General features: G+C 43.8%; 2 protein-coding genes across 6 annotated transcripts in view; one reads left to right on the forward strand and one right to left on the reverse strand.

The window, feature by feature from the left end:
- On the reverse strand, positions 1 to 14,974 carry SUPT7L (SPT7 like, STAGA complex subunit gamma). 4 transcript variants are annotated; one of them, XM_033144601.1, is made up of 5 exons: positions 14,885 to 14,974; positions 8,996 to 9,507; positions 4,443 to 4,767; positions 2,003 to 2,240; positions 1 to 537 (listed from the first exon to the last, which is right to left on the reverse strand). In XM_033144601.1, exons 2-5 carry the CDS (start codon positions 9,406 to 9,408, stop codon positions 275 to 277), a joined length of 1,239 nt encoding a protein of 412 aa, XP_033000492.1. In that variant the 5' UTR covers positions 9,409 to 9,507; positions 14,885 to 14,974; the 3' UTR covers positions 1 to 274. The 4 variants fall into 4 exon arrangements, with proteins under 4 accessions (XP_033000492.1, XP_033000490.1, XP_033000489.1 ...); XM_033144599.1 differs by lacking the exon at positions 14,885 to 14,974 and adding an exon at positions 14,720 to 14,852; XM_033144598.1 differs by lacking the exon at positions 14,885 to 14,974 and adding an exon at positions 14,412 to 14,494.
- Positions 14,516 to 25,658, forward strand: part of SLC4A1AP (solute carrier family 4 member 1 adaptor protein) — a 24,423-nt gene continuing 13,280 nt past the window's right edge. For both annotated transcript variants that reach the window (XM_033144596.1, XM_033144597.1), the window contains exons 1-5: positions 14,516 to 15,139; positions 16,603 to 16,792; positions 17,124 to 17,246; positions 19,450 to 19,510; positions 22,100 to 22,239. In XM_033144596.1, the coding sequence (XP_033000487.1) occupies positions 14,531 to 15,139; positions 16,603 to 16,792; positions 17,124 to 17,246; positions 19,450 to 19,510; positions 22,100 to 22,239 (1,123 nt within the window). In that variant the 5' untranslated portion in view covers positions 14,516 to 14,530. The remainder of the gene's footprint in view (positions 15,140 to 16,602; positions 16,793 to 17,123; positions 17,247 to 19,449; positions 19,511 to 22,099; positions 22,240 to 25,658) is intronic.

The raw sequence follows: 25,658 nt of genomic DNA on the forward strand, positions 1-25,658 counted from the left end.
TCTTGTTTTGTTTTATTTTATTTTGTTTTGTTTTTAAAAGACACTAGCTGGATCACAAATTTCCATTAGAATTCACTATGGAATGAACCAAATGTTACTGTACTGACACGATAAAAAAAACAGCTGCCCTTTTCTTCACATCTGTCATCCAACCTTCTTCTGCCAAACCATCCAATGATACCACAATTGTGTTCAGGCTGAGGCTGCTCAGAGTCCTGTGTGGCTCCTGGTTCTGATTCAGCAAGTTGTGCTGCCATCGCTTTCAGGCTAAAATTCACATCTTCTTCATCTTCTTCTTGCTGCGTTGGTTAAAGACCGGTGATGATCCCATCAGGCTGTCAGGGGAAGGGGAAGCATAGCTGCTTTCAGAACCGTCTGGGCTCTGCGGCATGCCAGCTTCACTCATGCCCGACATGGGCTCCTCAAACACGTCACTGCCCAGGACCCCGTGGTGCCCATGGACGTGGCCCTCCTCACTCTCTTGTGGCTCTATTTTCACCGGAAGGTTCCAGAGAGGGGAAGTGTTCACTTCACCACCTAAAAGGCAGTTGGGAGCGGGGGGGGGAGGGGTAGAGAAAGAGAGAGACTTTTACTCATCAGATGAGCAAAAGATACGAAACACAGATATGATGAAAACAAGAGACCAGGTAGACTAGCTGGTCTGCATAAATAACATGTTAAGGAATAGGAAGTTGGCATATAAAAACTGCTAACACTTTACTCATGAAGTCTTATTTTTATATCAGGATTAGGCAACATGTGGTTGGACTGCAAATCCCATCTTCCATTGGCCATGCTGTCTGGGGCTGGTGGGATTTGGGAGGCCCACAAACTCTGGAGGGCCATCGGTTCCCCAGGCCTGCTATATATGGAAGGTTTCAGGAGTTTTGGTGAATTCTGAAGAGAAGGTGAACTAAGTAAAGAGAAGATTGAACTGTGCTGAACCAATGTACTCAACGGAGGCTGGGCTGCTAATCCTGGAGATGAGGAAACGCCCAACAACAAAGGACAACCTGTTAAAAAGCCATTGTATCATCCTAAGACAGTGTAGCTTTAATGCGCCCGGCTACAGTACCCACTGGGTGCCTGGTGGGAAACTCTTCAGCAACATGGTGAACAGCCTACAGAGCTTGTCAGGGAAAGAGCAGAATAACGGCATTTTTCATTGATAAGCAATCCATCATCAGAGAATCACAAGGCATTTTGTATACTTCTAGAATGTTAGCCTCTTCCCTCAAGCAGTAAAGCACTAACGTTGAACTTTTCAGTGGAATCATTTGCATCCCCAAATGACTTAGGGATCCCTCGCTGCATTTCACATTTGAGAGACCATACACAAGAGCAATGAGCCCCGGCAGAACAGACAGACTTGTGTTTTCAAAGCCCAATCTTCTTCTTATTTTAGAAGTTAAAACAGAGTGGGATATCTAGATTCCTTTAGCTACACGCGCAGCTAAGATTAAAGTTAATAGGAGAAAAGACATGGAATGTTTTGAGGGGGTTTAATTGGGTTTCTTAATTGCATGGCACAATGGATTCACACCAATGAAATTAAGTAGGCTTCACAACCATCAAAGATGAAAAATTATAAAGACTATTGCCCTTTGTTTGCTTAGCCTTTAGAATGGATTAACATTCCATTTTCAAACTTTATTTTAACTACTGCTAGAAACTTTACTACGTTTTATTGCAAATTTGAAGGCAGAAGGGTAGGGTCCAGTTCATCACCAACAGTTCCCTTGATTGTAGCAACATTTTCCCCCTAGCTTTATTCACCACTTTTAAAAAAATCAATACGCTCAATAGACAAGCAAAAATGTGAAAAATGGTGGAACTTCTAAACTAATATCCAAGTATCTCCCTTCTACCAGCACTATTACAAAGGCACTGCCTTCAAGTGAGCCACACTTTGTAGCATTTTCCATTTCAAAACAAGGGTCAACACAGCTCTTAGAAGCATCTGGGTTTCTTCTTTTATGAGTCAAGGGTCTACCCTAAGTACCTGAGGTCTGCGGAGACACTTCTGCTTCCAGGTTGGCTGAGAAGCGCTCACTCTGAGCTCCAAGCACTCCCACAGGCAAAGACTGGTCCCCAGATGCCAGATCCCCCTCCAGCTCCTCACTCATGGGAAACGTGATGTCACTGACTGGCTCCTCTTTGATCTTCACAGGTTTCATGTCTTCTGCTGCCTTCTCAGGGTTCACAAGCTTTTCATACTCTTCAGAAAGTTGCTTGCTTACCTGTTGGTAACCACATGGCAGAGATAAGAAGGTGTGGTTTGTGACAGAGGTGCTTGGCATCCATCTCCTTCATGACCAGGTCACCCCTACGAAGGCAAGTTGTCTATGATGGAAGATGGAGCCTGGGCTGGGCTACGGTGGAGATAGAAGGCCTTATCTTTCTCCCAAAACAAAACAATAACACCACAAACTGGCTATGACTATAAAACCAAATTTACTGGAATAGAAATGAGCTGATAACCATTGGATTCACAAACATGCTAAAGTGCCAAGTGTTTCTAATTTGTTCAGATATCGCTGTATTTTTACCTTTTGCTTTCAGTTTTTGCACTTGGCACTTTAGCATGTTTGTGAATCCAATGGTATCGGCTCATTTCTATTCCAGTAAATTTGGTTTTATAGTCATAGCCAGTTTGTGGTGGTGTTGTTTCGTTGTGTTGTATTATTTTCACCACAATTGATACTTGTGTATATTATTATTACTTATCTTTCTCCCAGCATGGGCTTGCCTCCATCTACGCTCCTGCCCGACTGGCTTGGATTGTGCAGAGTGGGGAGGCAATGTGGCATGGAGTGCTTGGCTGCATCTACACTATATATTCAAAACAGGCTCATGCCACATGCCACATGCCACTTTAAACAGTCATGGCTTCCCTCAAAGAATCCACAGAACTGTGGTTTGTTAAGGGTGCCAAGATGCTTGGAGACCCCTATTCCTGTCAGAGAGCTAAAATACCCAGGCTTCCCTGGGAAAAAGGATTGACTGTTAAACCATTCTGAAAATGGTTGCCCTGTGAGTAGAATAGGTATCTGAAGAACACTCAGCCCCTTAAAAACAATCAGATCCCAAAATTCTTTTGAGGAATCCCCTTGCAGGAATCACACCTGAGAGGCAAGGCAAATGTCTTAAGTCTGTGTCCTAGCATTATCTCAGTAGAAAAGAACATGTGAAGAATAGCCATCTTTCATTCTGGTGGCGCTGTGGTCTAAACCACTGAGCTTCTTGGGCTTGCTGATCGGAAGGTCAGCGGTTCGAATCACCATGAAGGAGTGAGCTCCCATTGCTCTGCCCCAGCGCCTGCCAACCTAGCCGTTCGAAAGCATACCAGTACAAGTAGATAAATAGATACCGCTGCGGTGGGAAGGTAAATGGCGTTTCCGTGCGCTCTGGTTTCTGTCACAATGTTCCATTGCGCCAGGAGTCATGCTGGCCACATGACCCAGAAAGCTGCCTGGGGACAAACACCAGCTCCCTCGACCTGAAAGTGAGATGCGTGCCACATCCCCATAGTCACCTTTGACTGGATTTAACTGTCCAGGGGTCCTTTACCTTTTACCAGTAATATAAGAACACCAAGGTCACACCAGAGGTTCACTGGTGCTGACTGGAATGGTAAGGAGCTCCAAAACTGTGACCTTGAGGTTCTTACAGTGAGAACGGAGCCCTGGCCCTGTATACCTGAAGGAGCATCTCTACCTCCATCATCCAGCCCAGACACCGAGGTCCAGCTCTGAGGACCTTCTGGAGGTTTCCTCACTGTGAGATGTGATGCTACAGGGAACCAGGCAGAGGGCTTATTTGGTAGTGGTGCCCGCCCCATGGAATGCCCTCCCATCAGATGTCAAACAGATAAACTATTTGACTTTTAGAAGACATCTGAAGGCAGCCATGTATAGGGAAGTTTTTAATGGTTGAGGTTTTTTGTATTTTAAATAATTTGTTGGGAGCCGCTCAGAGTGGCTGGGGCAACCCAGCCAGATGGGCAGCATAGAAATAACATCATTATTATTATTATTATTATTATTATTATTATTAGCAATATTACCATGGCTCCTGCAACCCTGGAGAATTATAGGAAGCAGCTTGTAAGCAGCTGTTATTTTCACTCTCCCATTGGCTTCATAAATCGACACCTCTTTAGGAGAGCTCCAGGAATCTCTGCAAACAGATATATTGCAATCTGCAGGAACGTCCCCATTTGAGATAAAGCAATGGGAAGCCCCTCCAGGCTAGACATTTTCCCCAACAGAGAGCGATTCTTGCAGGTGTGCAGTGCAATCTATCCCCCAAGCTCCCTGAGCAATGAACAGCTTCGCCTTTATCGATAGAGAAAACACATTCACGATTTCCCTGTACTAAGAGAACCATGGGGATTAGCTCTCTTGCCTTGCTGTGAGCATACTGCTTCCTTCTCTTCTCACCTGCAGCATATAGCTATGATAATCCTTGATCCGGTGTTGCCAGAACTTCTGCAGAGAGAGCACACTGCCAATGCCCACTTCGTGGAAGACCTGCTCCATGACATCTGGGAAAGGGCTTTGCCCAAGCCGGGCTTCTCGGTCCACAGCAAAGCGCAGGAGCTTAGTGAACTTCAGGCAGTATTCGTGGGCGATGTCTGTCAAGGTTTCCAAGACACTCTCGTTGGCACACTCGAAGCCCGCGTGGGCCAAAATGGTGGCAATGGACTGGTAGAGTAGCTGGCGGCAAGAGGTCCAACTCAGCTCCGTCACTGGCTCTCCTTTGCCTCTGAAAGCAGACAAGGCAGCACCCAAAGGACTTGGTGAAAATGGGACTCCTCCTGCTAGCGTCGCCTGGGACAAAGATTTCAAGCATGCTTAACGTTCTAGCTAGCTTGAGATGGCTGGCGTAAGACAAAGGAAACATTTCTCCCCTGAGAAAAATGGTTTGGTGCTACTTCAAAGTTAGCTTCTTTGAAGAGTGTGTGTGTGTGTGTGTGCGTGTGTAGAGCGCAAAGAGAACGCGGCTGCAAATTTCTCACGAGTTCAAAGTAAAATGTTTGCTTTGAGGTACGATATGTAACTCCTGCAACTTTACCTCAAGGCAACACATTCATATTAATTACAGTGAGGTTCAAAACACCCTACTTTTTAAGGGGATCTACACAGCTTAAGAGTCTAGAGCTGAATACTTTGTGCCATTTTAATCCATGGATGACTAAATATTTGCAGGGCAAGGGCTGCATTCACCTGTGAGACACCCTCCATGAGCTGTTTGACAGCAGTGCTACAGCCACCCCACACTCTTACATGCAATCACACACCCACAGGCGGCACGTACCAAGCACACACAGGATACTGAGAAACACACACACACACACACACACACACAACAAGCCACCATGAACACACACCCAGTTCATCAAGTGATCAATTTTATGACTAGAGATGGGGTGATCTGCACCCCCAGCAGGGTGTTGGGATGGGCAGAAGTTTGAACAGTGTCTGCTTTATATTATTATTATTATTATTATTATTATTATTATTATTATTATTATTATTATTATTATTATTTGCAACTGCTACCCAAATCACAGGGGTCTTGGGAAGCCAGAAACAAATGCTGTTAGAAGGCCAGATAGTCCCCCCAACTTAATCCTAAGTATTTCTAGACCAAACCCATTTTAGACTTTCAACTCTGGTATCTTAACTATTTATTTATTTTATCTATTTATAGAAGTATTTCTATACTGCTATATCATAAAACAGCAGGGCAGTGCAAAGCGGTAAGGCCTTAAACACTATCAAAACAATACATATAATCATTAAAGTGGCTGGTTCATCCATTTAAACACCAGCAAAGGCCAGTCAGGATTTGTTTTTTTAAAAAAAAAAATCTTCAAAGAGACCCCTGAAAGTCAAAAGTGAGAATGCCTGCCAAATCTCTGCAGGAAGACTGAACCACAGCATGGGAACGGCAACACTAAATGCCTGGCTTCTAGTGGAGACCAGCTGGACCTCTGTAACACATGGGACAACTAACAGCACTCCTCTGGATGATCTCAGAGATCGAGCTGGGGTGTAAGGGCTCATGCAGTCCTTAAGGTATCCTGGACCCAAGTTGCTCAGAGCTTTGCATATCAACACAATAACCTTCAATCTGGCCCAGTATTTATGTATTCCTCCATGTTTCCACACTAGTGTTGCTAATGATTATGACGCCTGGTCCAGATTTTTTGACATTTATGGCATGGCAGAGGAAGCCTTCCTGCCTGGCTGAAGTCAGGTACAGACTATTACCTATTCAAGTGTTTTTTTAAAAAAATTCTGTACCATGCAAAAAGAGTTTGGATTTGATATCCCGCTTTATCACTACGCGAAGAAGTCTCAAAGCAGCTAACATTCTCCTATCCCTTCCTCCCCCACAACAAACACTCTGTGAGGCGAGTGGGGCTGAGAGACTTCAAAGAAGTTTGACTAGCCCAAGGTCACCCAGCAGCTGCATGTGGAGGAGCGGAGATGCGAACCCGGTTCACCAGATTACGAGTCCACCGCTCTTAACCACTACACCACACTGGCAAGCTCATGATCTGAAATGAGCTGGGCATCATCCAGGTCTGGCACTAACTCATGACGTACTGGGGTTCATGGCAGGGCCTACCCATTATGGGGGACAGGAAATGTGCTGATGGGAGCTGCATTCCATGCTCCTGAAATAGCCAGTTTCAAAAACCAGTGGGGCTGGGTAATTGGGCACACAGCCCATAATTCCAGATCACGCCTGCCACCATGCCAACCCTCCAGTTCTTACTACAGGACACAGTGCCTGCAGCGAGGGCTTGGCGAAGGTGGTATATGATTGGCATGGACTGGATCCCCCTTGTACTGCCAGCTTAACTGTCCCATCCCACGTAAGTATATTGGGGGGGAGTGCTGTAGCTCAGTGGTAGAGCATCTGCTTTGCATGCAAAAGATCCAAGGTTCAAACCCCGGCATCTGCAGGTAAGGCTGGCAAAGAATCCCGCCCAAGACCCTGGAGAGCCACTGCAAAGTCTGGGTAGACCAGGGGCTCCCAAACTGTGGTCCATGGACCACCAGTGGTCCATGAGCTTCATTCAGGCGGTTTGCAACATGTCCATATTCAATTCATATTTTTATAGTATTGCTGTTGCTTCTCTTATTTCATACACTGTATTTTATGGTTTTGCCATTTGAACTCCATGTAAAGCATGTGCTCTACCACCGATCAAGTTTTGGCTTTGCTGCGGACATTACTGGATAATGGAATTCCGCCATCTTCCCATTCTCATCTAAGGTGTATAGACTACCCCCCTCAACAGAGTACAGTGACAAATCTGCCAAGCTTTATAAATCAGAGTTCAGGTTAATGAAGTTTCAGGCATCATAAACTGGGTCATTTTCTGTTACGATCGCTGAACATGACAGGCAGGCTATCTGTCAAATGCCCCCAGCTGAAGTGATGAGAAGCGTTATTTAACATGAGGCAAGGCCTTCCCTTTTCTATGTAGAGAAATCCTGTGGCCCATTTCCTGTTTAACCAGCATGTTAAGATAAAAGAATTTGGTGCATCTGGAAGCGGTGGAGGTTCACTCACATAAAATAATGGGCTGAAATGATAGGCCTTTCCAAAGATGAGCAGAATGCTCAACTTAAGAAGGCAAAGGTTGCCTTCTCGCAATTGCCTCAATTTTATGAAACATTACGCTGCTGAGCTGCATTTTCTAACCAGTGAATTACTGCAGAATTCTGTTATATGACCAAAGTGTCCTTCCAGGTAAAATAAAGGTGGATGTTTGTGGATTTAAAGCAAGAATGAATTAGTTACTGATCCTGGTGGTGACGGGTGACCTCCAATGATTCAAAAAGATGGGGAGCTTTTTCTTTATTTCCCTTTTCTGATGTTGGCTCAGCTGTGCCAACTTCCTTCCTAATAACGCTTGAATGCTTCTCTGCATTGTGCCTCCCTTCCTTGGCCTGCCAGTGTAAAACAGCAGCAGTTGTCAGCTGGACCTTAACCATCAGCACTAGTGTAAGTCCCTATGAGCAAGTGGTCAACAATAATTTGATCAAGCCTTGCCTTTAGCATTGCCACTTTGCAGCTCCATCACCAGACAGAGATGGTGAAATCTGAAGACAAAGTAGCCGTACTCCTCCAGCCTGTTCCCCCACCTCACCCCCAAACACCCAGCCAACCACCCTTTCCTTCACATGGGGCGTAGCAGTCCTGGAGTCATGCTTGTTTCTTCATTTAAAGTCATTCATAGGCTGCTACTCCTCCCTAAGAAGATCAGAGGAGCATACAGTAAAAAAGAAAACACATAGAGGCACTAGAAAACAACAGAACTCATGAGAGTCCAAATAACCATGAGGGTTCCAAAGCCTGATTTCCAAGCAAAAGTTTAACTGCCCTCCTGAACGCTGCATACGCAGATTGCCAAGATGGCTTCAAATGGTGGCAGGCCAGGGCACGTCAGTTCAGCAGCAGGCAGCTATCACGTGCAAAACGGGAGGGGTGGTCACAGGATATAACTAACCACCTCCATATCTGAGGCCCTGGAGCTCTAGGTAGGAATGGAACTCTTGGCAGGAAATCTTAACCCAACCCTTGATTGCCCATACAGAAAATAACGAAGGCTAGATACTTCTGAATAAATGCCCATGATTGTTGTTAATTGTTTAAACCACGATTGGGAAGCTGTAACATTCCAGGTATTTTTTAACTGCAATTCCCATTACCCATGACCATTGGCATGTGTGCATGATGGGAGCTAGACTCTGACAACATCTGAAGAGTCACAGGTTGGCCATTCCTGGTTTAAAATGTGGAAACACTGAGGGCCTATTCCACTAAACAGAGGGCTTACTCAGCAGTTTAAAAGAAGAAAATATTGAGCGGTGTAGGACACAATAACAAGAAAGAAACCTCACATTTGTGTGGCTCAAAGCCAAACCTCACATGGCCAACTACTAACCCCCAAAGACCCCACATCACACACCTGTAAAAGTCGCTTTCTGGATCGCTGTGCCGCAACTGAAACGGCATGTTGGGAATTTTGCTGTCGAGAGGAAGCAAGTCATCGGGGAGAGGTGGGGACCCAGGGCAGGTGGGCAAAGGCTCGCTTTCTTCCATCTTGATGCCCTCCGCTTGCTGCTGGCCCTGACTCTGAGCCAGGGCAATGAGGCTGCGCAGCCGCCGGTTGTGCTGCATCAGCTGGATGGTGTGAATGGTGAGGCTGCATGGCTCCGAGGGGATGTCCAGCATGGTGGTGGGCTTGGGCTTGTTGGCAGAGGGCTGGTGCAGCAGGGGATCCTGGACCTCCACGGTGCGGAACTCTCGCTGGAGCAAATCAAAGGAGCTGCGGTTGGCTTGGCTAGACGAGACGGGGATCTCACCCCAGTAGCGGAGCATCTTGCTTAGCACAAAAGCTGTTAAGATCACTTAAGGGACTCTCGCCGGAAGAGCAGCTACTCAGCAGGTCCTTTGCAGAAACAGGGTGGACATTTTAACCTGGTTTGAAAGACAGGAAGAAAAATCGAAAGGTGTGTCATCAAACGTTCTCCTTCACCATCCAAAAGCTCAACTGAGTAATAATGCAGCCTTCATCAGACAGCTGAGCAACATCTTCTTTAAGAAGTTATATACATATCCTAGAAAAACAGAGATTGCTGTGAAAGTAGCCTTACAGAGGATCTATAGATTCCAATTAGCGCTAGAGACGGATTTGGTGGCAAAGGCTGGGGTGAGCCCAGGCTCCCCAATACTAGTATGATATTGTATGAGAACCAAACCATAACTGAAAAAGCCATGACTCTGGTCACATTTAAAACTGGGGGGGGCCTCTAGCGGGGTGCCTGCTTTTAACATTAAGAAAGTATTGGGTAAGAAGCCTAAACCCTCTCTACACACTGCTGTTTTAGGCACCGTGGCTTCCCCCACCCACCTCTTTTGATAGTACAGTAAAACCATACACTCATTGCTCCATGAGATCTGCAAGGTAGACAAGAGAACAAATGTAGCTCACCATCAAATCTGGTTTGGCCCTAAAACAAAATAGCTGTCAAATGACTGCAGAAATTGGGAACAAGCCTGTTCAAAGCATGGGACTGGGGAAAGGGGTGGCAGGCTAAAAGCTTGGAGGTGGGATTTCCCCCCCATTGTCCAAAATGCTGAGCCGAGTTTCCCCAAGACACTGAGGTGCTTGCAGGATGGAGAGGAGGAGAAAAGAAAGATTACAGACACAGCAGCTTCCAAATCTATTGTGCAAATTAAATACTGCAAATCTCTTGTTTCTCAACAAGGTGCAAATTGGATTCAGGTTACACCATCCATGGCTCACAGAGTAAAAAAAAGCCTCAAAACAGTTGATACCCTGTTTCTCCTAAAATAAGACATAGCCATAAAATAAGCCATAGCAGGATTTCTATGCATTTGCGAAAAATAAGCCGTTCCCCAAAAATAAGCCATACCCCAAAAATAAGCCATAGTGACGTGGTACCTCCCATTAAAACAGCCTGGGGAGGCGTGGCTATGCAGCGTACCGATGTGACACGGTTAAAATAAGACATCCCCTGAAAATAAGCCATACTGTGTTTTTTTGATCAAAAAAAAATATAAGACGGTGTCTTATTTTAGGAGAAACACGGTATGACAGTAGATTTCAATTTATTCATGCTCTATGTAAACTATTCAGTTCAAAGATAGCACCAAGATTAAGTCCCACAAACAGCTTCTGTTATCTAGGTTGAGGCAGAAAAGAACAGAAGAGGAATTTGATTGTGTGTAAATCATTCCTTGGGTGTTGTTACTGAGTCCCTTTACCAATTCCCCTTAGGTTTTTTGTTTTGTTTTGTTTTGTTTCCTGGCCAAACACATTGCAAAACACCTTCCAGCTCAATGCTGTGCACACTTCCCTGCATGTAAGCCCCAATGGAACACAGTAGGACTTACATCTGAATTACAATGCATAGGATTTCACTGTTAGGCTATCATACAGAGGTTGGTATCAAACAGCTCAAACAAGGCAGAAATAACTTCTAAGAATAAGGGTTGTCTTTAAGATTTGCAAGTAGTTTTGTGGATAACTGCAGGATTCTATTGATTCAATTTGGTCAAAGCAAACTTCAATATCCTGCATATCCAAATAGGGCTGAGAGAGACTCCTACCTGAAACCCTGGAAAACCAAAGCCAATACAATACTGAGTTGACTAGACCAATGGTCAGACTCGGCATAAGCCAGCTTCCTATGTTCCTAGCTTTAATAAATGCTCACAAGCGTCTAGAAAGATGCTAGTCAATGCAGCCACTGCCAAAGCCATGCTAAATTGCTGAGAGGATGCCACCTTCTCAGTTCCATCATATGTAACATTACATTGTGCTGGAGTTGCCCATCTGCCACTTTGCCCTTCTCTTGCTCATCCCTTTCTGTTATGATCTGGTACAGCTAATTTTTACCAGAGTACTGGAGAATAGCAAAGACAATGTTTAGATCTGTAGTCCCCATGGCACCATGGAGCCCTCAGATGCACCCCTTCATGCCTGCCAAGGCCACCTGCTGCTCCCAATTATTTTTTTATTTCCTTGCACTTTTTTGTTGTTTGATTGGAGGACTGCTGGGGCCAGGGTTGCCTGACAGTTTAGCTTTTTTGTCTGTTTCATTGGTTTGGAATGTGTGTTTTCCCAAGGTGTTTTTTGTTTTTGTTTTTTGGTGGGGAGGGGTTGGATGCATTTTTGAGCATCACTTTTTCCCCTGTGAAACTGACATTTCATTCCTTCCAGTAGCACCTCAGAGACCAACTAAGTTTGTTCTTGGTATGAGCTTTCATGTGCATGCACACTTCTTCAGATACATATGGTCTCCAAGGTGCTACTGGAAGGATTTTTTTAAAAAAAATTACTATAGTAGACCAACATGGCTACCTACCTGTAACTGACATTTCATTGTGCTTGATGTACAGGTGATACTCAAAAAATTAGAATATCGTGGAAAGGTTCAATTATTTCAGGAATTCAACTTAAAAGGTAAAACTAACATATGAGATAGACTCATGACATGCAAAGCGAGAGATGTCAAGCCTTTATTTGTCATAACTGTAATGACTGTGGCATACAGCTGGTGAAAACCCCAAATTCACAATCTCAGAAAATTAGAATATTGTGAAAAGGTGCAGTAGCTACTCAATCCATAACACCTGCAAAGTGTTCCTGAGCCTAAATGGTCTCCTAGTCTGGGTCAGTAGGAATCACAATCATGGGGCAGGCTGCTGACCTGACAGCTGTGCAGAAAACCATCATTGAAACTCTCCATAAGGAGGGAAAGCCTCAAAATGTAATTGCGGAAGAAGTTAGAATCATAGAGTTGGAAGAGACCACAAGGGCGATCCTGTCCAACCCCCTGCCAAGCAGGAAACACCATCAAAGCATTCCTGACAGATGGCTGTCAAGCCTCTGCTTAAAGGCCTCCAAAGGAGACTCCACCACACTCCTTGGCAGCAAATTCCACTGTCGAACAGCTCTTACTGTCAGGAAGTTCTTCCTAATGTTTAGGTGGAATCTTCTTTCTTGTAGTTTGAATCCATTGCCCCATGTCTGCTTCTCTGGAGCAGCAGAAAACAACCTTTCTCCCTCCTCTATATGACATCCTTTTATATATTTGAACATGGCTATCATATCACCTTCTCTTCTCCAGGCTAATCATAACCAGCTCCCTAAGCCGTTCCTCATAAAGCATCGTTTCCAGGCCTTTGACCTGTAAACAAAATCTGCCCTTTTTCCCTTATGGGGTATCTAAGAGCCCGTATGGAGTCCTTAAGTGGGTTCTCTATCGGTAGGAGAAAATAACAGAGGCCAACCAGAGAATATCGAGAAGCAAAGCAGCTAGTAAGCCTGATCTTTATTAAACTGTTGCAAAAGGATCTCTCACCACATGCAGGGAGGAGGAACCCAGAATAATGGTGTGCAAGCCCTTCTATGGACTTTTGAAAGTGCTAGCCTGTAGCCTAAAACCACCCCCAAAACATCATACATACATCACAGAAAGAGGTGGTCCCCAGCAGAAATATATCACAGCAGAATCCTGTCTGGCAGGAAACCTGTTAATGGTCACCGATTGGATTACCTGGGCCTCCTGGCCATTCTTTTGTGATGATAAATACTCAATTCCTGAGTCCAGGTCACAGCCTCACCCTATTCATATCTTAAATGAGCCCTTAAGGCAGGATTGGTGGGGAGGTTTTTCCATTTCCTCCCTCCTTGCAAAGAAACATTTGGTCAGTTTGGGAGAGTCAGAATGGTTCCAGGACTGTCTTCCTGTACTTTTTCAGACATGTGGTTTATATATTTGTGTACGTGTTTGCCTTGTACGTTTTATTTATATATTTGAGACCTTAAGTTCTTATAACATGCTCATTACCATTTCTTAGATTTCCAAATGTGTCCCCAGGCCCCAAAATGGTGGGGACCCCTGGTTTAGATTGTTTGCTTGGGGAACACCATATAAAAGGAGTAGGTGAGGGCACAGATTCTCCTCACTGGCACATTTACATGTGAAAATGTTGCTGTGCTGCAGCAGGGTGCTTCTTTATTCATTTTCATTTAAGAACTGCTTCACATATGAGAGCAGGTAAGTAGGTATCTGCACACTGCAAGTATTCACCGTGTCTCTGTATTACAAAAATTGTGTCCTCATTTTAGTGACAGTTGAACAACACATACTAAAGGAGGCTCAGAGGGAAAGTTTGATGACTTTCTAGCATAGAGGCAGGCTGCAAGAACGTTGAGGGTTCAAACAAAATCAACAACACGTGCAAAGTGAAGCAAACCTGCCCCATTGTGGGAGCTACTCCAAGTGAAAAGGAGAGATCGTTTGAGCGTGCCCAATAAATTTCCACTCAGGCAAAGGGTGCACAGGTTTCCTGTACAGACCACAGAGAGAGAGAGAGAGAGAGAGAGAGAGAGAGAGAGAGAGACGGTCTTTCAAAGGTAGCCAGGAAAGCCTTCTGCGCCCTTTCTCAGTCTCTCGGATGACCACCCTCCAAATCATAGAACTGCAGAGTTGGAAGGGTATCCTGACGGAGAGGCCATCTAGTCTGACCCCTGCCATGCAAGGAAACGGGTTTGGCCGGGATGCCCCCCACCAGGAGCCCTCCGCAAGAGCAGCAACGAGCCCTGTTGATTCAAGTCAAAAGCCACCGGCGAGCCGGGTGCCCCCGAGGGTAGCCCACAAGGGCGACCTGAGTGAGGCGGCGGCGCTCTCCCCCAGCAGCTGGCATCCAGAGGCATATCGCTCCCGACCCTCCATTCTTCTCTCCCCCTCGCTTGTAATAATAAAAATGCCATGTGGATTTCCAGCCTTTAGGTAGCAGAGCGCGCGCACAGGCACACACGCGAACATATAAACTCGGGACCCACTTACCCCCGCGGGAGGGCGCGTGCAAAGGCCGAGCCCTCGAAGACGGAGACTCCCTTCCCGGAACCAAAGTGCGACGGCGGTGGTTTCCGCGGGGGGACGCTTTGAGAACCGGACCCGCTAAAATGGAGGATCCCGCGAAGGAGAGCTGCGAAGGAATGGGGGATTTCAAGAAGCCGACTCTGCCGCCTCCGTTGCCGCCGCCGCCACCGCCGCCTCAAACTGGGGCAGAAGACCCCAAGAAGGCGGCGGTTCCCAAGCCCCCGCGAGGCCCCGCTCCTCGCCCTTGCCCCCCTCCCGACCTCCCGCAGTACCAGGAGCCCCCGTGGGGAGGATGCCCTGCCGAGGAAGAGGAGGCCTCGTCCGGCTACAGCCTGGAGATGGTGAAAGGCGGCTCCGTGCTGGAAAGCGTCCGCTTGGCAGGCCGCAGCTGGCTGCTAGTGGGCCGCGCGCCGGGCTGCGACCTCTCCCTGGCTCACCCGTGTGTGTCCCGCCACCACGCCGTGCTCCAGCGCCGACCGCCTCCCGCCGGGAATGAGGAGGAGGAGGAGCGAAGCCAGGTCGGGGAGGAAGGGGAAAAGCCGGGCCCCGAGCCCGGGCTCTACGTCTACGACCTGGACAGCGCGCACGGCACCTTCCTCAACAAAGCTCGGATCCCGCCGCGCACCTACTGCCGGGTTCGGGTGGGCCACGTCCTGCGCTTCGGAGGCAGCAGCCGCCTCTTCGTCTTGCAGGTAAGGAGAGGGTAATCATGATAACTTGTAATAATAATTTATTATTTGTACTCCGCCTGGTTTTCCCAGCCACTTGATGGCGGCTTCCATCAAAATACTAAAAATAACAATAAAACATCAAACATGAAAAAGTTAAACTTCCCTAAACAGGGCTGCCTTCAGATGTCTTCTAAAGGTCTGGTAGTTGTTTTTCTTTTTGACATCTGGTGGGAGGGCGTTCCACAGGGCGGGCTCCACTACTGAGAAGGCCCTCTACACCCACTCCGTACCTTTGGGTGCAAGTTGCGGTGTTAGTTTCTGTACTGGCCAAGGGGGTGTCTGCAGTGCAATCCTACACACGTTTACCCAGAAGTCCCGACTGCATTCAGGAAGACTTAGAATTGTAGAGATGGAAGGGGCCACAAGGGTCATCTAGTCCAACCCCATCTTTTGCCCAACATGGGGCACTTACCCACAACCCTGAGATTAAGAGTCCCTTGCTCTACCAACTGAGCCTGCCACTGCTGGACAATCTTTCATAGGGGAAAGTGAGGGCAGCATGCCAGATTTAAGATGCTGTGAGCACCTTCAAGCGGGGCATGACTGGTATGGCACCTTCAGACATGGACGAATAACACACACACACTTGCCTCAATTTGCTATGGCAGGCAGAATTATTGAAGGCTGGATATAACAAGAGAGTTATCTGATCAACTAACACAGAAAATAGGAGTGTCTTTATAGATCAAATGTATTTGCTGTTTTGGTTTGTATTTGGAATTGGGGTTGTTTTTAAGATGTATTTCTTGTTTTATCACTTGCTGTTTGGCACCCTGGGCTCATTTTGGACAAAGGGCAGGATATAAATTTAATAATTGAACAAGTGGCTGCATGTTCGAAGAGCAATGCTGTTCACTGTCTATTATCCTGTAACAGGTAATGATGCTGAACTGCACTTGCAGATGTCCCAATTCAAAGTGATGCTTTTGACCTATAAAACCTTAAATGGCTCAGGACCACAATACCTCAAGTACCACCTCTCCCCATATGAACCGACCCAGACCTATGATAATCATTGGAGGCTCTTCTTTGTGTGTGCTCCCTCCATGAGAGGTCTAGAGGGTGGCAACATGAGAATGGGCCTTTTGTCTGTGGCTCTGCTTATGTGAAATGCTCTCCCCAGGGAGACTCACATTTTCTAGCTGTTTCATCTTAAGGTGATTTTTCATTTTAGCAGAGGGAGAGGATCTGTGTTTCACAGCATCCAATTTAAAGAGGAATTAAGAATCTACCTAACAGCTCATTTATACATATTTACCATTCTATAATAGTTAAGAAACTTGAACTTTAATCCTAACTACATTTGTTAGAGAGTAAATCCCACTGAACTCAATGGGACTTATTTCTGGTAAATAAACTAAGGTTATAGCTCTCATCACTTTTTAACTGGCATTCAATTTTGTATGTTGTAACTTAATCCGCAGGGCCCAGAGGAGGATCAAGAACCGGAATCAGAGCTGACTGTAACCCAGTTGAAAGAACTCCGTAAGCAACAGCAGGCCAAGTTAGAGAAGACCATGCTGGGCGATGATTCTGATGAAGATCAAAAGGAAAAGGATGAACATAGAAATGAAAATAGTCGGAGTACTGATTTCACTTGTTCCTGGGGACTGGGTAAGTTACAGTATATTGCTGGTAGACTCTTAACATTTACCTATACTTCATCTTCCACCACTGAAACTTGTGTGGTGTTAGTTCATGGAGCTTGTTTCTGTCTTCTGTTTTCATTGCAATAAAATTATATGTGAATTCCATGTTTACTGAGAACTGGAATTATTTCCTACCAAAAAGGCTGTTCAAAGGCTTTGTGCATGTGGCTTTCTTCCACCTGTAGGTATCTGGCCAAGGTTTATCTTGCCACACTCCTAGATCATAAAATGACGCTGTATTTTATTCTCTTCTATATCTACTCTCATTTATAATTTTATTTGCATTTATTTTTCAGGGGAAGATGCAGAGGAAGAGGAGGGTGAATTAAACCCCATCGCCATTGAGTTTCAGGAGGATCAAGAAGCCTTTTATTTGAAAGATCCCAAGAAGGCACTGCAAGGATTTTTTGACAGAGAAGGTATGTGTGTTACCTGTCATGCTTGTCTACCAGTGCTGGTGCTGCTTAGCAGAGCCACTCAAGAAGTTTGTGTGTATACATATAATGCACTGCTTTTAGCATAAAAGCCCACAAAGCAGCTCTCAACAAAACCATTAAAGCCACAACATATAGAAGAGTGGTAAGAATACTGTACTTCAGATCAAGAAATGAGGGAGTAAGTAATTTCTGGGTGATCCGAAACAGCAAGCAGGTTGTCCTTTAAATACCTTCATCCCACACCAGCAGTTTGAATTGGTCCCAGAAACAAATGGGGAGCCAATGTAGATAGGCCAGCTGTGGTGTAAAATACTTCAAATGAGAGGCCCCAGTCAGCAGCCTGGCTACAACCTTCTGCAGCAGCTACAGTTTCCAGGCACTCTTCAAAGGCAGGCTACTCTGAACATGTTGCAGTAGTCTGATTAGAATACAGCTAAGTCCTTTGATGGTGACAAGATCTGTATTTTCAAGTAAAGATCACAGCTGGTTCACAGGTCAAAAGCTGTGCAGAGATGGCCCTGTCCACCACTGCCACCTGACCAGGAAAAAGACTGGGACCCAGATTGCTAATCTGATTCTTCAGAGGGAGAACTGCACTCCCCCAAACAGCATTCCTACTGTCTAAAAGTACTTTTGTCTCATTTGCCCAGTCAGTTACATATCCTAGGCTCTGGTTCAGGTGTTCCATTTCTTCTCTGGAATCAGATGGAGTTATAAGCCCCATTATATGTTCCTCACCTGAGGGAAAGGTGGGTACAAAGCAGCTGTGGGCGCCCATCCCTCCAGACCTGCCTTTGCCAACACAAAGTTCCTGCCATCTGCATATTAGCATGGACATTTGAGATAGAGAAGCCTTTTGCCAAATCCCTCTGTGCATCCAGGAATCATGCACAACCCAGGGTTCAGGGTAGGCTATGCATATAGAGGTCTGCAACCAAAGGGGTCCCCCTCTCAAATGTCCATGCTTGGATGGCAGGAGTTAGGCCACAGGCAAAGCAGTACAGACCTTTAGGCATTAAATTCAGGAGTAGAGGGGGGAGAGCTGGCACACTCCTGTACCCTCTACACAGTTTGCCTCCCCCCCCCCCCAATGTTCAGCTGAACACCTGAATAGAGCTTTACTGTGCTTCTTGATCTTTTAACCTCTTCTGTGTTGCTTACAGTCATCCTGCTTTCTGCAGGAGAAATAAGAAAAGAAGCAGATTGGACAGATCTTTATAGCTATATCCTGGTTTAACTTGAAAGTATTAGTCCCTCCGTGGCAATTCTGCTTTAATCTTGGGGGTTTTCCCACACACACCTTTGTCACCTAGAGTGGTACAGAAACAAATTAAAGTGAGCAGCCTATTGTGTTTAAGAACTTCAGAGTGCAGAAGAGGATGGCTGCAGTCCCAAACAAACTTACTAGGAATAAGCCCCATGGAACACAGTGGAACTTATTTCTGAGTAAAAATGCATAGGATTGTGCTGGCAATTTGGTTTTCGACTGTGCATGGGATATTAAACATTAATGAAATTCTACTTATTCTATGAGCTACTGCAGCTCATAAAAATCTGTGAGTGCCAATTCATCTGTGAGTGCATTGGTGGGGAGACCACTAATTTCCAACATTTAAATTACCGGTACTTTGTCAGTTTAAGCTCCTTTATGGAAACAAGGCTTACCTGCAGCATTATCTTTGATCTGTACAAAGAAATGTCTGAGAAGTTTGTTGAAGCTTTGATCTAGCAGTGATATATTCACCAGTCTAGATTTCTCTAAATGTGTCTTACTATAGATGTGTCTGAACCACTTACAGATGCAGGAATGTCTGTGGAGTTAGGGTGATGGATCATTTTAAGACCTTATTGCTAATTGATAAATGAATCAATATTAAATATAGGATTTCCTTAGGAAGGATTTTTACAGATACTGTGCAGTAAAATTTTAATCCATGTAATTAAACTGCTTCAATTGCTGAAATAACAATGATTCCAAATACTTAGCCAGTTAATAGTTTTTTGTTTTTTGAATAGTTAATTGTTTAATACTGTTAACATTCATAAAAAATTAAAATAATTTACAAAGGAGTAAAGAGCAAGATTTTAGGTTAAATGTATTTCAGGCTATCCATTTAACTACAAAACAAAGCTGCTGATAATGTGTGCAAGTAAATCAGCTCCTCTCCCTCTTTTTTCTTCCTAGGTGAAGAGTTAGAGTATGAATTTGATGCACAAGGAACTGGCACTTGGCTCTGTAGGGTGAAGTATGTATGTATTCTATGTAATAATTTGGTATAGTTATGTCTTTCTGTAAGTCAGAGAGGCAGAGAAAGCTGTTATGTCTTGTACATCTAGAATTGGTTTAGAGCAGTTAAATAGAAATGTAAGAATATTGATTCCAATCTCATTTATTGTCTACACCAGAGCTTTCCAAACTGTGTGTCGCCACATGTTAGCATGTCGGCTGCAGTGTGTAGGTGTATTGCACAAATGCACCCCGAGCTCCTTTTGGGCCTGGAAAGGAGTTAGTTTAACCTCTGGTTTGCTAGTAAAACTGACTTACTGAGTCACAAAATGATGCATGTCTAAAGAGTGCGTCACCAACATGAAAAGTTTGGAAAGCTCTGGTCTACACTGTATTCTTGTCAAACAATGAGTGATGTCCAACATCAGTCATACTCAGAGTAGGCCTATTGAAATGAATGGATTTAAGTGACTTTACTTAATGGATCTACTCTATGGCTAATGTTGGAGGTTGCCAAATGCCTGTTGATTACAATGGCTCTTAGGTGAGTGTGCTGGAATGAGGAAAATAACTCTGAAAGAAGTGAGTGCTTTGTCTTTCAGATAAGCATAGAAGTCATTTGTCATACTATTTTCACTAAAATATTTGATTGTGGTGATAGAGTTCAGGTGTCAACCCCACGAATACTAAAATGCCTTTTTTTCAAAGGTTCACTTGGTTGTATTGGGAAACAAGGATGGCAGTAGTCACACAAGGGGTGGCTGAAGAGGTCCATGCCCTTAATTCAAGTACCCTTTCCAGTTCTGTGCACCATACTTAGAAAGGATGCAGGCAAATTGCAAAGTGTTCAGAGCAGGGCAGCAAAGGCGGTCAGTGGTGTGGAAAACAGATCCAATAAGAAAGGTGGATGGGGAAACCCAGCTAGATGGACGGGGTATAAATAATATATTATTATTATTACTACTACTACTACTACTATAACTGGGTATTATTATCCTGGGAAAAAAGAATCATGAAAAGGGGCATGATAGCACCTGTCCAATCCCCAATGGGCTGTCACAAACAAAGAGACCAAAAACCTGTTCTGCTACCTGGGGTGGCAGGACTAGATCAGATGGGCAAGCCCCAGGGGGGTAGATTTTAGTTAAATTGTGAGAGAAAATTGTAAGAGCAAGTCAACAATACAGTCGTACCTTGGTTTTCAAACAGCTTAGTTCTCAAACGTTTTGGCTCCCGAACGCTGCAAACCCGGAAGTGACTGTGCTTCTGCGGCTTCCGATTGGCTGCAGGAGCTTCCTGCAGCCAATCAGAAGCCACGCTTTGGTTTTCGAACATTTTGGAAGTCGAATGGACTTCCAAAACGGATTCCGTTCGACTTTCAAGGTACGACTGTAATGGCAATTACTTAGAGGTGTGGTAGGTTCCCACTTCCTAGAGGTCTTCAAGTTATACAAAAGTAGATTTCAAGGTGAACATTAAGAAAAGCTCCTTAATAAAAATGGCAGTATAGGTGATGGAAACAAGCTGGCGGGGCTTAAACTCACTGCAGGTTTCCAGAAAGGCTGAGCAGCCAGCTCTGGATTTCCTGTGTTGAGAAGTGAGTTGGACTAGCTGATGTACAAGGCCCCGTCTATGAGTCTTTTTTTATGGCACGTGATGAGGTTATGTGGCCTTCACTTTATGAAAGCAACATGCTTCAAATAGCCCGGAAGATTGGTGTCTTTAGAAAACTTTATAAAGGGTGAAACTGAAAGGTGACTGGGAGTGGCCGCCTGGACCATATAACACCGGTCCTAAAGGAGCTTCACAATTCAAAGTGTTTGTGCTGACCTTTAAAGCCCTAATGGCTTGGCCCCGTATACCTGAAGGAGTGTCTCTACCCCCATTGTTCAGCCTGGACACTGAGGTCCTTGTCTGAGGGTCTTCTGCTGGTTCCCTCACTGCGAGAAGCGAAGTTACAGGGAACCAGGCAGAGGGCCTTCTTGGTAGCGGCGCCCTCCCTATGGAATGTCCTCCCATCAGATGTCAAGGAGATGAAGAACTACATAACTTTTAGAAGACATCTGAAGGCAGCCCTGTATCAGGAAGTTTTTAATGTTTGATATTTTACTATGTTTTATATATGCTATAAACTGCCCAGAGTGGCTGGGACAGGGTATAAATAATAAAATTATTATTATTACTATTATTAAGGAAAAGAGATGAGGCAATGAGATTTCAGTTGAGATTAATAGAAATTATTACCTATTATCTTCCCACGAGTGCTCAGTTGATTGTATAGTCTATATTCTATTTTACTAAGGGAAGGTCTCCACTGGAACCTGAGTGCTTGGCCTTCTAAAGCTGAAAGTTTAAGGACTAAAGCACTGAAACAGAATGCGTCCGACTTTCGAAAATTCTCCCTCCAGATTGAGACATAATAAGTGGTCGTGGATGGAAGGCCACCTGCACCTCTGATTCTAAATCTTGTATAATTAATGTTGAGATGTTTTATAACCAAAGAGGCCAAGGTTATTTGAAAGAACAGTTTTGAGTAGTACACAAGCTGTCACTGAGCAGACATGTCATGCCATTTGTTGATCTTTCTTTGAACTGTAACCTTCAATAGGCTGCCTATAGATGATGCTTCGGGGAAGCAACTTGTGGCAGAGGCTATTCATACAGGGAAGAAAAAGGAAGCAATGATCCAGTGTTCATTGGAAGCCTGCAGGATACTGGATGCCAGGGGTGTGCTGCGGCAAGAGGCAGGTAGGTGGACTAGCCAGATGCTCTGGCCGCGCAGAATTCTTTTTGGAAATAGTCTTATTGACAAGAGCTTTGAAGGAATTTAAATCTGTAAAATGTGGTGTAACCCTAAGCATTTTTATCTTTTTTTTTTTTTTTTATAAGATTTTATTATTTTCTATTATAACAAAGGGAGAACATAACATAAACAACAACATTCACAATATAAAAATACAAAATACAATACATAAACACAATACAAAAACATAATCAAACAATCACAATAAAAAGAAACATATACAAACCTTTAAACTAACATTTATCCTCTTACTTTTCTTGTTACTATCTTCTCTATTTTGAGGGACTTCCCCCATTCCCTCCACTGTCTTCAAAATCATATATATCTTCAAGGTAGCTTTGTATCTTGTTCTATTCACATTAACTCAATTTTTAATACACTTTACTTTGCTTAATCATATCTTAACTTTAACACCAAATCTTAACACAATTCCTAACAATTAAATTTTTCACACAAAAATATCTTACCAACAATTTTATCTAACATATATCTACTAAAGCCGCTATTCTATTTAATTCTGCTCAGATATTCAATTTTACTGTTTTGACTAAATAATCCTTAAATTTCTTCCAATCCCTTGACACCTTCTCCTCCCTCTGGTCCCGGATTCTGGCGGTCAGCTCTGCGAGTTCCATATATTCCATCATCTTCATCTGCCATTCTTCCACCGTTGGTATCTCTTCGCCTTTCCATGTTCTTGCCAATAAGATTCTAGCTGCTGTTGTGGCATACATAAAAAACACTCTATCCTGACTGGGTATCTCTTCATTGGTTATGCTCAGGAGAAATGCCTCTGGTTTCTTACAAAAGGTAACCTTCATTACCTTCTTGAGTTCGTTATAAATCTTATCCCAGAAAGCATTTACCGCTGGGCACAACCACCACATATGAAAAAAGGTACCTTTCGCATGTTTACATTTCCAACATACATCTGACATTTTGGTATTCATCCTGGCTATCTTAACTGGTGTCAAATACCATCTATAAACCATTTTCATTATGTTTTCTCTTAAACTATGACAAGCAGTAAATTTAATACCTTTTTGCCACAATCCCTCCCAGTCATCCATCATAATATTGTGTCCTATATCTTTCGCCCAATTTATCATTGACGATTTAACCAATTCATCTTTCGTATGCCACTCTAGCAAAAGATTATACATTTTGGAAAGGTTTTTAAAGTTCGATTCTATCAGTTCTGTTTCCAGTTTTGATTTTTCTACTTGAAAACCAACTTTTTTGTCCATTTTGAATGTTTCATATACCTGATGATAATGCAGCCAGTCGGGGACCTGACTTTTCACTTGATCGTAGCTTTTTAGCTTAAAAGAGTCCCCTTCCTGCTGCAATATGTCCATATATCTTAACCAATTTGCAGACATGTTCGGTCTCTTGTAGGCCTTGGCCTCCACTGGAGAGATCCATCTAGGGGTCTTTCTCTCTAACAAGTCTTTATATCTAGACCAAACCTGGTATAAGGATTTTCTAACTATATGAGACTTAAAAGTTCTGTGGATCTTAGCCTTGTCATACCAAAGGTATGCATGCCAACCGAACATATTATCATACCCTTCCAAGTCCAATACATCAACATTCTCTAGTTTAAACCAGTCCTTTAACCAGCAAAAGGCCGCTGCTTCGAAGTAAAGTCTTAAGTCCGGCAGGGCAAAGCCTCCTCTCTCTTTAGAGTCTGTTAAGATCTTAAACTTAATTCTTGGCTTTTTGCCCTGCCATATGAACTTTGATAAGTCCTTTTGCCATTTCTTAAAACAATCCAGTTTGTCCAAAATTGGTATGGCTTGGAATAAAAACAGCATCCTTGGTAGGACATTCATTTTTATCACGGCAATTCTTCCCATTAACGACAGTTTCAATCTTGTCCATATTTCCATATCTTTCTTTATTTCCATCCACAGTTTTTCGTAATTGTCCTTATACAGGTTCAAATTCTTGGTTGTGAGGTTGATACCTAGATATTTTACTGTTTTGACAAAATTGAGGCCAGTGCCTTCCTGTATTCTTTGAATTTGTTCTGCACTCATATTTTTTCCTAAAACTTTGGTTTTCTGCTTGTTTAGCTTGAAACCAGCTACAAGTCCAAATTGTTCGATTATTCCCAAAGCTCTGGGGACACTGCTTTCCGGTTCTTGCAGGGATAACATCAAATCGTCTGCGAAGGCGCGTAATTTGTATTCCTTCTCTCCCACACGAATTCCTTTTATCTGTTTGTCCTTTCGTATCATATTTAGGAGGACTTCCAGGACCGTAATGAAAAGTAAAGGGGAGATAGGGCACCCTTGTCTTGTTCCCTTTTCAACTTCAAACTCCTCCGATATCACACTGTTTACTATTACTTTAGCTCTTTGCTCTGTATAGATGGCATTAATGCCATTCAAAAATTTTTGACCAACTCCCATCCTTTCCAAATTCTTTTTCATAAATGTCCAAGAGACTTTATCAAATGCTTTCTCTGCATCAACAAACAATAGTGCCGCATCTGTATTTATGTTTCTCTCCAGTTTTTCTAAAATGTCCACAATAATTCTCGTGTTATTACTGATTTGTCTTCCTGGCAAGAAACCTGCTTGGTCTCTATATATATAGTCTTTCAACACTCTTTTCAGCCTTGTAGCCAATATATTTGCAAAGATTTTATAATCCACATTCAAAAGGGATATTGGGCGATAGTTTTTCATTTGAGTCTTATCAGTATCTGGTTTTGGAATCAGTGTGATAAAGGCTTCCTTCCACGTCTCTGGTGCCCTATCTCCTTCTAGTATCTTGTTGCATACTTCTCTTAGTGGCTGCGATAGCCAGTCTTTCAATGTCTTATAATATTTTGCTGTTAAACCGTCCGGTCCTGGAGCCTTCCCCAATTGCATGTTATTTATTGCATCTTCTATCTCCTGTGTCGTTATTGGGTGGTTGAGAGTAACTAGTTTTTCCTCTGGGACCTTTTGCAATCCATTCTTTTCCAGAAATCGGTCAATTTCTGCTTCATCTATCTTCTCCTCCTTGTACAGTTGCTTGTAAAATCTTTGAAAACACCATCTGATTTCCTCAGGTTTCTCCACGTTTTTTCCGTTTACTACCAAGGTATTGATGACATTTGCCTTTTGTCTTTTCTTCAGTTGCCAAGCTAGTAATTTTCCACATTTATTAGCCGATTCAAATGTTCTTTGCTTCATCATTTTCACTTTCCATTCGATGTCCTGATTCATTATATTAGCATATTGGGATTGCAAGTATTTAATTTCTTTTTGGATTTTGACACATCTGGGATGTCCTCTTAATTCTTTTTCCTTTTCTTTGATTGATTTCAACAATCTCTCCATCTCTGCATTTTGTTGTCTCTTCTTTTTTG

The sequence above is a fragment of the Lacerta agilis genome, chromosome 3, assembly GCF_009819535.1.
Source record: "Lacerta agilis isolate rLacAgi1 chromosome 3, rLacAgi1.pri, whole genome shotgun sequence".
NCBI classification, from domain to species: domain Eukaryota; kingdom Metazoa; phylum Chordata; class Lepidosauria; order Squamata; family Lacertidae; genus Lacerta; species Lacerta agilis.

Bases quoted from the DNA above. Each gene is read 5' to 3' on its own strand.
- SUPT7L (XM_033144601.1), bottom strand. From the start codon at position 9,408: ATGCTCCGCTACTGGGGTGAGATCCCCGTCTCGTCTAGCCAAGCCAAC. The intron at 2,241-4,442 runs GTGAGAAGAGAA...GGTTACCAACAG, and splicing joins ATCATAGCTATATGCTGCAG to GTAAGCAAGCAACTTTCTGA. The intron at 538-2,002 runs GTACTTAGGGTA...ACTGCCTTTTAG, and splicing joins AGTGTCTCCGCAGACCTCAG to GTGGTGAAGTGAACACTTCC.